The sequence below is a fragment of the Scylla paramamosain genome, chromosome 45, assembly GCF_035594125.1.
Source record: "Scylla paramamosain isolate STU-SP2022 chromosome 45, ASM3559412v1, whole genome shotgun sequence".
In the NCBI taxonomy this organism is placed as follows: Eukaryota; Metazoa; Arthropoda; class Malacostraca; order Decapoda; family Portunidae; genus Scylla; species Scylla paramamosain.
The window spans coordinates 1,063,925-1,079,092 of record NC_087195.1 but is presented as its reverse complement, the minus strand read 5'-3'; the positions used below and the strand labels follow the sequence as shown (position 1 = coordinate 1,079,092).

Genomic DNA, 15,168 nt, shown 5'->3' with positions numbered 1-15,168 from the left:
GCCCTCGTGTGTGTGTGTGTATCATTTATTTATTTAAGTTATTTTTCCACAGTGATGTAACGCCCTTAGGGAAACGTTCGTGTGCGTGTGTGTGTGTGTGTGTGTGGTATGGAAAGATATAATTGCTTAAGTACAGCCTCTCTCTCTCTCTCTCTCCGTATTTTGCCTGTCTGCCCTCATGTGTGTGTGTGTGTGTGTATCTCATTTATTTATTTAAGTTATTTTTCTTCTTCACGCAGATAGTAATTGACGAACACAACACACCACGTGGAGAGAAGCAAGGTGTGGAGTACCCAAGCCTCTCACAGTCCATGCTAGTAGACTCACCCTGCATGTGGAGATCTCCCAAAATGCACGGAGGTTATTCCAGAGCTGCAGGACAGAGTACTTGAAGCCATTGGTGAACAGAAAGCTGAGGTTGAACAAAGGTAGAGTAAAGATTACACTGACATTTGGGACATTGACATTGTTTGTTACCAGTATTATATTGATTCCTTTTATTTCAGCCAAGAATTGATAGCTGCCCAAGGTGTAAGCAAGATTCACAATGATGAGGTCATTGTGACGTGTGCAATGTGTCCACTGGTCTTGGCCTTCCTGACCAAGGCAGCCACACAAAGGAAATTCCACGTTATTGTTGCCGAACGTGCCCCTAAATATGATGTAAGGTGTTTTATGCGTCTCTTTCACGTCATCGTGTCTGATGTGCACAATACATAACACAGGGACTGCCACATGTAGGGGTGATGGCTTCTTGCAGCTTCCTTTATTTTATTATGTTCTTATGTTCTCAATACATCTTTTACTTGTGCAGGGTCACCCAGTGGCAAAAGCTTTATGTACTGCTGGAATTGAGACAACATTAATTCAAGACTCTGCAGTGTTCCCCATCATGTCACGTGTCAACAAGGTCATCAAAGGTCATCGTTGGCACCGAGACGGTGGTGACCAACGGAGGCATTGAGACCTTTGTTGGTGCAGCCTCTCTTGCCTCACCACCAAAGTTTTATTCTGTTCCAGTAAGTTTTATTTGTTAGTCATTATCCTGATACCTCTTTCAGTGGGGCAGTATTTGAAACATATTTACTGTTGCAAATTGAACAGGGAAGGTATCACAAAAGTACATACCATTTTATTCTCACAGAAATTCTTGATTCCAGTTTTTGATACATTCCTTTTCCACATGTTTATTTCATGTAGGTGGATATACATTCCTCGTGTTGAGTGTTGGATGGTCCTTTCTCAAACCTCAACCTGTTGTTGTCTCATGTGGAGCTAGATACTATCAGATCAGTACCTATATAATATTGAAAATCATGGCATGAATTGTGCATTTTGCTTATTGTCACAAATCTTCATTTTCAGCTGTATGTGTGCACTCCCACATACAAATTTAGCTTGATGGGCTGTGAAGAAATAAGCCACCAAACCACCACTTCTATTATCCCAGAGGGAACAAAGTTTTGGCCGTCTGTAAATACTGCGCTGACTCAGCTAGATTACGTTCCTCCAGAAAATGTCACCAGTTTGATAACTAACAAGTGAGTTTGTGTTGTTCATATGACTGTGTGGTCCTTTCAAGGTGTGATGTTGGGGGTTCATTTAATTTTTTCATTTGCTTTCCTTGTTGGGCCTGGGCTGACCTCAGGAGACATCAGTATTTGTCAGCTTTATGCACAAACTGTTATTTAGCACTGTACTTCATCTCCCAGTAAAACTTCTGATCCTAAATGCATCAAATGAAAGGCCTTTATGTTTTACTTATGAGTGAGATAAACAACTTACTCAATTTATTATACAGTAAAATCCCTCTCATCCGGCAGCTTCAAGTATCCGGCACATTTTTCCCCGAGCCTTAAAATCAATAAAAAATCAATGTGTACTCAGAAAATCAATTAAAATTCCCACGCGAGGCATACTCCGTCCCCTTGCCACCACAGCGCACTGCTTCACGCCACCCGCAGCCCACTGCACTGTGTTTACTCAGTGACTCAGTCCCGCGTGTGCACTGTTTATCGCCTGACGCCTTCATCACGCCTAAAGTTGTAGAAAAAAGGAAGTGTGTTGTGCTTACACTTAAGCAGCTGATCAGATCAGCTGATCATTGTTGTGGTAAGATGCGTGAGTGTAGGGTGGTCACTGTGGACATAATTTCACTTCTATTCAAGTATCCGGCACGTCGGCGGTCCCGTTGATGCCGGATAAGAGGGATTTTACTGTACCCTGTTTATCTTGCACATCTACTCACTTAGCTTTAAATAATGGCTGCTGACCATTTAAATCTCTTTTATTTCAGTCGAGGTACTGCACCATCCTACGTGTACCGGCAGCTTAGCGAACTGTACCGTCCCACTTCTTGTGTAACAAGAAGGTAACAGCTTTAATCCTTGCAAATAAGGAATAAGAGAAAAGAGACACACCTGCCATTTGTACTGTTATGCTGTAGTGTTCTGTCATTTTTTTCCTCTTTTATCCTAGAACCATTTTTGGTCATTCATGTTTCTAAAAATTATTATACAAAAATGTTGAGCTTAATATGTTTGGTGTAGTTTTTTGTAACATGTGTTATTGTTAATGTGTGTGGTTCCCCTCAGGAAGAATGTTGCAGTATTAGCAGTAATGTTACAGCCAATGGAAGTGTCTGTATTGTGCTTTGGTGGGAGGTTAATTTGATGTATTTTTAGAGTTGTGCAGGATATTATAGCAAGCCCTCAAAATAAAGAAAATAACTATAGAAAACACTCCTTGTATTGAAAACACCACTGCAGAGAAATCTCTAATGAAACAGGAAACCCTACATTCAGTACTGTGTGGTTGTTGCAGTAACACTGAGCTAAATGCCTTTTGGATGGTTGTACACTAAAAATAATGTAAAAATGCCTATAAACAACTGTCCGTCCCTGCATTAAAAACCTTTCATCATAAAATTACACACAAGATACTCAACCAGTGCATGAATGTTCAAGCGGTACCATTTGCTCCCTTCTGCACAGCTTGCAGCAACACTTCTGGCGCTGCATAGTGAACAGTGAAGCACGGTGTCTTCGTGCTGCCATCCTTTTCCTTGTCAGGCATCAAATGTGCAAACCCAAAATCCACAATCTTAATAACTGAATCTTCAGAAGAATCCTTGAACAAGAGATTCCGTGAAAAGATGTTTAGATTAGAATGGCCTCGGAGAAGGATAATATCTGAATGGAATAAATTCATACTTTTTATTATAAAGGCCATACAAATGATGGAGATCAATAATATTCCGTGCAATAAATTCTTTAAAATAAGCAGATGGAAAATCAATGCAAAAAAACTTCCTTTTTTTACCTTTCCTTTCTTTTCTTTTCTTTTCTGTCTATCCTCAACACCAACCCTTTTCACCCCTGTCTGGCTTTAGGTCTCCGAGAACACTGATGCTTTTCCTGTGCAAGTAGTGAACTGCTGACACCAGGTTCCTCACGACGACCAAAGCCCGAGGCGAGCCTCTGTGAACCTCTCGTGTTTCCTGATCCTCTGAGGCAGCCAGCTCTCCACCTCCAAGGAGCTGCATCACAATGTAGGTGTGTGCCTGTGAAACCAACATGAATTAGATACAGGCATACAATGATTAAATGCAAGGAAAAGAAAATAATATGATCTTAAACTAATTGTTACTTAAACTGTTACTGATAAATCCTGTTGTTTTATATTGTAATTCTACACAGTAAAAATATAGATTTGAAAATATACTTTGTAAACCTCAGTAACTTTCACTACAGCCCATTAAACTAGAACCATGAAAACATCCTTGAAAACCCCAGTAACTTGCACTACAGCCTGTTAGACTAGAACCATGAAAACACCCTTGAAAACCCCAGTAACTTCCACTACACCCTGTTAAACAAAAACCATGAAAACACCCTTGAAAACCCCAGTAACTTCCACTACACCCTGTTAAACAAGAACCATGAAAAACACCCTTGAAAACCTCAGTAACTTCCACTACACCCTGTTAAACTCGAACCATGAAAACACCCTTGAAAACACACACACAGGCAACCCTTTCCCGGCCACACACACACACAAACCCTCTCCAACACACACACACACACAAACCCCAGAACACACCATACCTAATTGGCAGTTGCTTTTTCAGTTCCAGTCTTAACACTTCGCATAAACCCTCTCTGTGTAATTGCCATGACCAGGCCCAGGAAGGAAAACTTGCGGTCCTGCGCCAACGAGTCGTAACTATGCTTGTGGTGGGTCGCGAAGATCAGCGTTAACTCCAGGCTGGAATACAGGAACAGGTAGAGGAAGTAAACTCGGCTAAGTTGTATTAATTTCATGCGTTCTACAGAGAGAGAGAAAGACAGATGTTTATGAATGAAGGGAGAGGAGGAGGAGGAGGAACGGGAGGTAGTGTGTGTGTGTGTGTGTGTGTGTGTGTGTGTGTGTGTGTGTGTGTGTGTGTGTGTGTGTGTGTGTGTGTGTGTGTGTGTGTGTGTGTGTGTGTGTGTGTGTGTGTGTGTGTGTGTGTGTGTGTGTGTGTGTGTGTGTGTGTGTGTGTGTGTATGAATGAAGGGAGAGGAGGAGGAGGAGGAACGGGAGGTGGTGTGTGTGTGTGTGTGTGTGTGTGTGTGTGTGTGTGTGTGTGTGTGTGTGTGTGTGTGTTTCAGGAGTAAACATAAGGGAATATTTGCTAGTATACACACACACACACACACACACACACACAATACTACAAACACGAACAAACACACAATACTGAACATACAAACACACACACACACACACCTTCTCTGCCCAGGCCCTTGACACAGCTGACGGAGAACAGAGCCCTAGGATTGATCACCTCCCAAGCCTCGGTCAAACTGGCACCGATGTCCCTCCTCCTTCTGCCCTGCGGTGGAAGAACAAGACACAAATCTGACTCACACACGACGAGACAACAGCGAACGTAAACAAACAGTGTTGCCAACTCAGGGAAAGGGAGTTTTACTGTACAAGGGATAAAATACAAGTGAATCACCATGGAAACACCCTTTGAGAACCCACAGTAACTTCCACTACAGCCTTGATAACACTACTTACCCTAGATCACCCCCAAACACCCCTATATAACCCTGAAACACCACCAAGACACCATTAAACACCCCAAAACAAACTATTTACCTCAAAACACTTGCAAAACACTCCCAAAACAAAATTAAACACCCCAAAACACACTATTTACCTCAAAACACTTGCAAAACACTCTCAAAACACCATTAAATACCCCAAAACACACTATTTACCTCAAAAACTTGCAAAACACTCCCAAAACACCATTAAACACCCAAAAACAGACAATTTACCTCAAAACACTTGAAAAAACACCCCCAAAACACCTCCAAAACCCCAATAATACCCAAAAAAAGACAATTTACCTCAAAACACTTGCAAAAACACCTCCAAAACCCCAATAATACCCAAAAAACAGACAAAAACAGACAAATATACCCAAAAACAGACAATTTACCTCAAAACACTTGAAAAAAACACCCCAAACCACCTCCAAAACACCGCAAAATATCTCAAAACATTCCTAAACACACAAACAGGAGTGTAATGAATTAATAAGTGAAAGAAAGCAAGAGAATGTAAACAAACAGATGATAATGAAAAGAAAAGTGATTTAAATGAGATTGTTAAGATGTTTTGATGGTTTATGGTAAGGAAAATGAGAGAAAGGGTTTGTAATGAATAGAAAGGGTTTGTAATGATGACAGAAAGGAAGGAATAAGAGGGAAAAGTAAAGAAATGAGGAAAGGAAAGAGAAAATGATGCTTTACTCACAATGCACCTCTCTTTAACAACATTCAGAGACACAAGGAAATACAAACAAATTACAAAATAAGCAAAGAAAGAAAAAATGAAAGGAAAAAAAAAATAAGCAAAAATTATACAAAAACAAAAAAAATATACATAAAAAAAAAAAAAATGAGACACACACACACACACACACACCTCAGGCAGCGATTCCTGGAAGAAGACAGCAAAGAATATTATGTTAGCCACAGTGAGAGTGCGTGCGTAGACAGCCAAGGCCGCGAACCACCCAGTACTTCCCCAGCGGGACAACGCAGCCCCCGCAGTGTGCCCGACGGTGAAGCCTATGCTGAATGTCACGCCAATCAGTGCCTGTGGGTTGAGGAGAGGTTAGGAGAGGGTAGGCTGGTTAGGTTAGGTTAGGACACACCGACAACACACCACAATATAAATAAGAAATAAAATAATGCATAAGAAAATAAAAAATTAAAAAAAAGTAAACTAACAATATATTTTAAACTACCACAACACCTTTAAACACCCTCAAAATACTCCAAAACACCCAGAAACACTCCAAAAACACACCAAAACACTCTCAAAATAACCCAAAACACACCAAAACATCCCAAAATACCCCAAAACATTCCAAAAACACACCAAAACACCTTCAAAATACCCCAAAACACCCCAAAACACTACAAACACATCCCAAAACACTCCAAAAACACACCAAAATACTCCAAAAATACTCCTAAACATCTCAAAACACATCAAAACATTCCAAAAACATCCCAAAACACTTTAAAACACACCAAAAATCCCAAAACACCTCCACAAAACCACAAAACACTTCAAAACACCCCTTAACCACCCCAAAACACATCAAAACACTTCACAACACACCAAAAACACCCCAAAACACTCCAAAAACACCCCAAAACACCCCAAAAACACCTGAAGACTCCCTCAGAACACTGAAATAGAATAAAACACAAAATAACAATAATAAAAAAAACAAGCTGCAATATTGAACAGCAGGAACACAAACAAACACACACACACCCTGTAAACAAACAAACAAACAAAAAATAAATAAATAGATAATAGGATAAAAAAATTGAAAAAATAATAATAAAAACAAGCTAAAAATATATAAACCAATACAAAACACAACAAACCCACTTAATTACCAAACAAGACAGAATGGAACCTCGCAGCGAAACCGATGATATGCTGGTAATAAGTCACACAGGAGAGCTGAGAGGAATACAAGCCGCTGGTGTTGTGCTTGGAGTAACAGTCGAGGAGAGCAGGAGACACAGGCAGCACCACCTTCAAGCCGAGCAGGTCCAGGATCAGACTGCCGAATAACACCTTGCTTGTCCGTGCGTTCCTCTGTGGGTGTTAGGTTAGGTTAGGTTACCTTAGGTTAAGTGAGGTCAGGTTAGGTTAGGTTAAGTGAGGTTAGGTTAGGTTAGGTTAAGTTACGTTAGGTTAGGTTAAGTGAGGTTAAGTGAGGTTAGGTTAAGTTAGGTTAGGTTAAGTTAAGTTAGGTTAGGTTAGGTTAAAAGAGGTTAGGTTAAAAGAGGTTAGGTTAAGTTAGGTTAGGTTAGGTTATGTTAAGTTAGGTTAAGTTATGTTAGGTTAAAAGAGGTTAGGCTAAGTTATGTTAGGTTAAGTTAGCTTATGTTAGGTTAGGTTAGGTTAAGTGAGGTCTTTTTTATCTTTTATTTTTTCTCAGTATTTTTTTTCTTATTGTACTTAGTTCCCTTTGACCAGTGTCCCTCCTATATATACAAAAAATAAAACAAAATAAATAAATAAATAAATAAAGTAAAACAAGAACATTTTTACGACTTTAAATCATTTTCCCGACACACTTGTGCATGGAGGCAGTGTTGCACGAGTGTTGAGTGACAAATATTGCATCTCAGCTTAGCAACACACACCAACACACACCAACACAACACCCTGCTCACCTTCTCCTTGATGTCCGCAGCCTGTACTGCCCCTCTGTCCCTGCCGTCCACCTCACCACCACTGCCGCCGCCACCACCATCGCTGCCGCCAACTTGCTTGCCGGATCGGAGGGTTGCCGTTGCTCTGAAAGTTACATTAGGTTTGGTTAAGTGGGGCAGTGGGAAGAGGATGTAGGTTAGGTTAGGTTTGGTTAGGCTAGGTTATGTTAGGTTTGGCTAGGTTTCTTAAGGTTAGGTTAGGTTAGGTTAGGTAAGGCTTGGCTAGGTTAGGCTTGCTTAGGTAAGGTTTGGCTAGGTTAGAATTGCTTAGGTTAGGTTAGGTAAAGTTTGGTTAGGCCAGCTTGGGATTAAGACACGAGATAGCCAGTCTTGGGGAGGAGGAAGCACCAGACACAAGTTAGGGTAGGCTTCTTTGGGTTAGGCTTGGTTTGATTAGGGTCAGCTGAGGAGTGTGAAGCTCCACCACGTTTGGTTAAATTTGAGGTAATATTTTAGTCATTTTCTCTCTCACCACCAAAATTTTCCCACTGTGTAAACTTTGTTAATATTTTTTATCTGAAGGCTACAAAACACATCACTCGCTTTCCATCCCAGACCCCTAAACACCACCCCTTTCTTCCTTCCTTAGCATCAGCCAGCCAGCCTCTTTGGACTTAAATGAAGGAAACTTTTAAACACGTAGATATAATATAACGTTTTCTTCTTCACACACACACACACACACACACACACACACACACACACTGCTTCCGTGACGTGGGAGAGTGAGGAAGAGCGAGAAAGAGTTTTATCACCAGCTGGAAGGAAACTACCGCTTTGTTTACATCTGACAAGAGAAAACGCGGCTGTCACTTCTGTCAACGGGTAACTAATACAAAGCTGAGAGAGAGAGAGAGAGAGAGAGAGAGAGAGAGAGAGAGAGATTGTCATATAACCACTTTATACTCAAGATAATAAAAGACAGCAAGCGTTTAATTATTAATTTTCCAACTTTCTTCGCTTGCCTAAACTTTCTTCCACACTGCTGGTGGTGATGGTGGTGGTGGTGGTGGTGGTCTTCCTGCTTCCCTATTTCGTCCCTCTACATTTGTATCTTAAAAGAAAAAAAGATCGTATTACTGAATCAACACCAATGAACACTTAACCTTACCTAACCTAAAGTGTACCTCTGTTTTTACCCTCTACCCATCACTACAACCTCCAGTACCTTCCCCTGCTAGGACTTCAACACCACAACACCTCGTAAAGACCCAGACATCCCACACACGTGCATCTAGAAGCTTCATACATCACAACACACGCTATAACACCCCTGACACGCTTCTACTATCACAGTCCCCCCTTAAACACTCCAGAACCTTTTATTTTACCTCAAGCACACCACTTCTACCCTCAAAGACCCAGTACTTATCTGCAACATGCCTATAACATAACCAAAACACCTCAAAAGCAACTCCAACCACACTAAAACACCTTAAAACACCTTAAACATATCCAGAACATTCCTAAACGCACAAAAAACATCCTAAACACATCGAAAAGGCACCAAAATATGCCCAAACACACTTAAAATACTCCAAAACTCACCCAAATTGACTTAAAACGCATCCAAAACACACCGTACCAACCCAAAACACACTCAAACTCATCCATAACATCCCAAAACACACTTAAAACATTCCAAAACACTGAAAACGGCCCAAAACACACTCAATACACCCCAAAACACACCCAGACTGACCTAGAATACCCAAAAATACCCACAAACGCGGCCACAACTCACCCGTATCCACACAACACACCCAAACTCATCCATAACATCCCAAAATACACTCGAAACATCTCAAAACATTGCAAACAGTCCAAAACACACTTAAAGCACTCCTAAACAAGCCTAAGACACCCCAAAACGCACCAGGAACGCTAAATATTGACTCAAACATCACCACATCCCATCAACACACACTCCAACACCCCATAAACACCTCCAGACACACTCCAACACCCCCTAAACACACCAAATACACTGAAAGCACTGTCAAGGAAGACAAATACTACAAAGACAGACAGGGCAGCAGGGAAAATTAACCTAAATATTGTTTTCTTAGCATTTTCCTGTCTTACCACCTCCTCTATTCCTTCTCCCTTCATTTTCCTCCTCTTTTTCTCTTATTTTCTTACTCATTCTAGTCTTATCTACACGTCTGAGTCTAGAAAGACGTGGAAACACCAGGAAAACACTGCAAAATACGATAAATATTACCGAGGAGACAGCGGAGCCGATCAAGGTCCCTGGTCCATGATGGCGGCCGTGACGTCACGGCAATTTTACGTACCGTAACGGATTTCATTTCGAAATTGACCCCTCGAAAAAATGGAGCTAGGCTGGAATGCCTTATATATTCTGACTTGACAAATACTTAAACTAATATTCACAATATTAAAACAGCTCTAGCCTGAGTAGTATTTGAAAAATATCCAAATGAAATATGGAAAAAGTGTTGAAATATTCGGCACCATTTAAATCATTGAAAAGTCCACAACATTTGAATTTTTAGGAACGTAAAAATTTTTAAAAAATCTGAACTATCATCTTACACAATCAAAAGTGACCTGGAACAAGAAGTAAACAAATAAAACCGAAATTGTGTAAAAACCAAGTGTTGAACTTAAATACGATTAAAAACCACTGGAAAGTCCACCTATTTTGACTCAACAACAAGATAAAACACTTTAAAACATACAAACTATTTTTTCAAGCAATGAAAAGTTAGTTACAAGCTCAAATAGAGAGACAATAACACAAAAAGTGTTGTAATAACAACTTTTAACAGGACCATAAACCATTTTTAAAGTCCACTTATTTCTCTCAACAGGAACCAAAAAACAATTTAAAAATCATAAGCAATTTTTAGAAATACAAAAGACGTAGTTAGAACGTGAAATAAAAAATCAAGTTTGTCAAAATACTGCTAAAAAAACACCCCGCATTTTCGGCAAGCAACACAAAATTCAACACAACTCAACACAAGCCACGAAAATACTTCTAAAGCAAATAATTATTTTTATAAACCATAAAAAACATGCTATACCAGCAGAATAAAGAAGTTAAGAAAAAAATAAAAAAATATTGGAACCCACAGGATGAAGCAGGTTGGCAGAGGTAGCCAGGCATCATGGCGGCCCTTGTCAGTGGAGAGAACGGCCGCTATTTTGCCTGTTATTCTTCCATCGTAACTAAATGAGGCAATGGCAGATATATCTAGCTAGCGGATATGAAAGCCTAGTTATGTGGCTCCACTTAGTGACGTGTTAGGCTTACAATAAGTGACAAATGAAGCAGATATTGGCGGACAAATGGGGAAGGCTGCCTCCACCTCAGCTGATAACATTAGATAAGTGTATTTTTTTGACGTTTTTATAATTCCTGTCATGGTTAATTAGTAAGAGTTTTGTGGTGGAGGCTTGGAGCGCTTGTGGCACCGTGGAATGCTGGGTCACGTCAATATATTCCTAACCAGGTGCAAAAACATGAAATACGAGGCTCAACAATAAACAGTAAGGTTAACCACTGACCTGACAGCCCTGTGTTGTTGTTGTGGGTGACACGTAACAACACTATCACAGTTACCGCCTGTTACATCACACTGTGCAAATTAGCTGGCTGGACAAGTGGTGGGCCGGTTTCTTACCAATATTATCCCTTGTGGCACTGCAGGCACCTCCCGGCAGGCACCAAGCTTGCACCAGCACACGCAGGCACCCACCACGGCCCCTGTCACTGTCTTGTTCTGCCAAAATACGTTAAATAAAGCAGCAGTTTATGGCACCCTTTTAACCTAGTGCCTTGTGTCTGACGTCTGGTTGTGTGGTCTGTCCCAGCCTGCTCCGCACAGTACGCAGGCAAACCTATCCACAAGACACTTTTAGCTTTCAATAACAAGCACCAACTTCTTTTATATTATACTAAACTAATAGAAAATTAAATATAAAGAATTATAAGCGTGTAGAAATAAATCTCAGGCCATTATAACTGTAATTGTCAAAGTATCTAGATGTTACTGATTGAAGCGCCAAATTCAAACTTGTCCTGGCGGGGCTTGCACTGCAATGTCTCGTCCCTTGTGTGGCGTAATGTGAAATCATTGAAAAGCTTGTGTGAATTGAAGGCTTGGCTTAATACTGTGTTATATCTCAGCTTATCATTATTAAGTATTTACCATTTGACGTTAAAAAACAACAATACTTCACAGAGATATCCAAGTATAACAGAGGCTTCCATACTGTAGCTAATGATCAACAGAGAATTACCAGCCTTTCTCTGTGTGTCAAGGAGAGCCCTTAGGGAAACGTTCGTGTGCGTGTGTGTGGTATGGAAAGATATAATTGCTTAAGTACAGCCTCTCTCTCTCTCTCTCTCTCTCTCTCTCTCTCTCTCTCTCTCTCTCTCTCTCTCTCTCTCTCTCTCTCTACGTATTTTGCTTGTCTGCCCTCGTGTGTGTGTGTGTATCATTTATTTATTTAAGTTATTTTTCCACAGTGATGTAACGCCCTTAGGGAAACGTTCGTGTGCGTGTGTGTGTGTGTGTGTGTGGTATGGAAAGATATAATTGCTTAAGTACAGCCTCTCTCTCTCTCTCTCTCCGTATTTTGCCTGTCTGCCCTCGTGTGTGTGTGTGTGTGTGTATCTCATTTATTTATTTAAGTTATTTTTCTTCTTCACGCAGATAGTAATTGACGAACACAACACACCACGTGGAGAGAAGCAAGGTGTGGAGTACCCAAGCCTCTCACAGTCCATGCTAGTAGACTCACCCTGCATGTGGAGATCTCCCAAAATGCACGGAGGTTATTCCAGAGCTGCAGGACAGAGTACTTGAGGCCATTGGTGAACAGAAAGCTGAGGTTGAACAAAGGTAGAGTAAAGATTACACTGACATTTGGGACATTGACATTGTTTGTTACCAGTATTATATTGATTCCTTTTATTTCAGCCAAGAATTGATAGCTGCCCAAGGTGTAAGCAAGATTCACAATGATGAGGTCATTGTGACGTGTGCAATGTGTCCACTGGTCTTGGCCTTCCTGACCAAGGCAGCCACACAAAGGAAATTCCACGTTATTGTTGCCGAACGTGCCCCTAAATATGATGTAAGGTGTTTTATGCGTCTCTTTCACGTCATCGTGTCTGATGTGCACAATACATAACACAGGGACTGCCACATGTAGGGGTGATGGCTTCTTGCAGCTTCCTTTATTTTATTATGTTCTTATGTTCTCAATACATCTTTTACTTGTGCAGGGTCACCCAGTGGCAAAAGCTTTATGTACTGCTGGAATTGAGACAACATTAATTCAAGACTCTGCAGTGTTCCCCATCATGTCACGTGTCAACAAGGTCATCAAAGGTCATCGTTGGCACCGAGACGGTGGTGACCAACGGAGGCATTGAGACCTTTGTTGGTGCAGCCTCTCTTGCCTCACCACCAAAGTTTTATTCTGTTCCAGTAAGTTTTATTTGTTAGTCATTATCCTGATACCTCTTTCAGTGGGGCAGTATTTGAAACATATTTACTGTTGCAAATTGAACAGGGAAGGTATCACAAAAGTACATACCATTTTATTCTCACAGAAATTCTTGATTCCAGTTTTTGATACATTCCTTTTCCACATGTTTATTTCATGTAGGTGGATATACATTCCTCGTGTTGAGTGTTGGATGGTCCTTTCTCAAACCTCAACCTGTTGTTGTCTCATGTGGAGCTAGATACTATCAGATCAGTACCTATATAATATTGAAAATCATGGCATGAATTGTGCATTTTGCTTATTGTCACAAATCTTCATTTTCAGCTGTATGTGTGCACTCCCACATACAAATTTAGCTTGATGGGCTGTGAAGAAATAAGCCACCAAACCACCACTTCTATTATCCCAGAGGGAACAAAGTTTTGGCCGTCTGTAAATACTGCGCTGACTCAGCTAGATTACGTTCCTCCAGAAAATGTCACCAGTTTGATAACTAACAAGTGAGTTTGTGTTGTTCATATGACTGTGTGGTCCTTTCAAGGTGTGATGTTGGGGGTTCATTTAATTTTTTCATTTGCTTTCCTTGTTGGGCCTGGGCTGACCTCAGGAGACATCAGTATTTGTCAGCTTTATGCACAAACTGTTATTTAGCACTGTACTTCATCTCCCAGTAAAACTTCTGATCCTAAATGCATCAAATGAAAGGCCTTTATGTTTTACTTATGAGTGAGATAAACAACTTACTCAATTTATTATACAGTAAAATCCCTCTCATCCGGCAGCTTCAAGTATCCGGCACATTTTTCCCCGAGCCTTAAAATCAATAAAAAATCAACGTGTACTCAGAAAATCAATTAAAATTCCCACGCGAGGCATACTCCGTCCCCTTGCCACCACAGCGCACTGCTTCGCGCCACCCGCAGCCCACTGCACTGTGTTTACTCAGTGACTCAGTCCCGCGTGTGCACTGTTTATCGCCTGACGCCTTCATCACGCCTAAAGTTGTAGAAAAAAGGAAGTGTGTTGTGCTTACACTTAAGCAGCTGATCAGATCAGCTGATCATTGTTGTGGTAAGATGCGTGAGTGTAGGGTGGTCACTGTGGACATAATTTCACTTCTATTCAAGTATCCGGCACGTCGGCGGTCCCGTTGATGCCGGATAAGAGGGATTTTACTGTATCCTGTTTATCTTGCACATCTACTCACTTAGCTTTAAATAATGGCTGCTGACCATTTAAATCTCTTTTATTTCAGTCGAGGTACTGCACCATCCTACGTGTACCGGCAGCTTAGCGAACTGTACCGTCCCACTTCTTGTGTAACAAGAAGGTAACAGCTTTAATCCTTGCAAATAAGGAATAAGAGAAAAGAGACACACCTGCCATTTGTACTGTTATGCTGTAGTGTTCTGTCATTTTTTTCCTCTTTTATCCTTGAACCATTTTTGGTCATTCATGTTTCTAAAAATTATTATACAAAAATGTTGAGCTTAATATGTTTGGTGTAGTTTTTTGTAACATGTGTTATTATTGTTAATGTGTGTGGTTCCCCTCAGGAAGAATGTTGCAGTATTAGCAGTAATGTTACAGCCAATGGAAGTGTCTGTATTGTGCTTTGGTGGGAGGTTAATTTGATGTATTTTTAGAGTTGTGCAGGATATTATAGCAAGCCCTCAAAATAAAGAAAATAACTATAGAAAACACTCCTTGTATTGAAAACACCACTGCAGAGAAATCTCTAATGAAACAGGAAACCCTACATTCAGTACTGTGTGGTTGTTGCAGTAACACTGAGCTAAATGCCTTTTGGATGGTTGTACACTAAAAATAATGTAAAAATGCCTATAAACAACTGTCCGTCCCTGCATTAAAAACC

At 40.6% G+C, this 15,168-nt stretch overlaps 1 protein-coding gene and 2 long non-coding RNA genes across 5 annotated transcripts; 2 read left to right on the top strand and 1 right to left on the bottom strand.

The window, feature by feature from the left end:
* The first annotated feature begins 235 nt into the window (after positions 1–235).
* Positions 236–2,741, top strand: LOC135094453 (uncharacterized). The gene is made up of 4 exons (XR_010263822.1): positions 236–428; positions 507–663; positions 815–1,019; positions 1,366–2,741. It is a non-coding gene; the product is annotated as an uncharacterized LOC135094453 (long non-coding RNA).
* A 460-nt stretch (positions 2,742–3,201) lies between these two features.
* On the bottom strand, positions 3,202–8,708 carry LOC135094452 (uncharacterized). 3 transcript variants are annotated; one of them, XR_010263821.1, is made up of 7 exons: positions 8,506–8,582; positions 7,764–7,887; positions 6,975–7,179; positions 5,983–6,156; positions 4,771–4,876; positions 4,107–4,266; positions 3,202–3,562 (listed from the first exon to the last, which is right to left on the bottom strand). XR_010263821.1 is itself a non-coding variant. In XM_063994546.1 (6 exons), exons 1-5 carry the CDS (start codon positions 8,691–8,693, stop codon positions 4,256–4,258), a joined length of 603 nt encoding a protein of 200 aa, XP_063850616.1. In that variant the 5' UTR covers positions 8,694–8,708; the 3' UTR covers positions 3,202–3,562; positions 4,107–4,255. The 3 variants fall into 3 exon arrangements, 1 of the variants encoding a protein (XP_063850616.1); XR_010263820.1 differs by having other exon boundaries at positions 7,764–8,598; XM_063994546.1 differs by lacking the exon at positions 6,975–7,179 and having other exon boundaries at positions 8,506–8,708.
* Positions 8,709–11,558: 2,850 nt separating this feature from the next.
* On the top strand, positions 11,559–13,791 carry LOC135094446 (uncharacterized). The gene is made up of 4 exons (XR_010263819.1): positions 11,559–12,679; positions 12,758–12,914; positions 13,066–13,270; positions 13,617–13,791. It is a non-coding gene; the product is annotated as an uncharacterized LOC135094446 (long non-coding RNA).
* Positions 13,792–15,168: the final 1,377 nt, after the last annotated feature.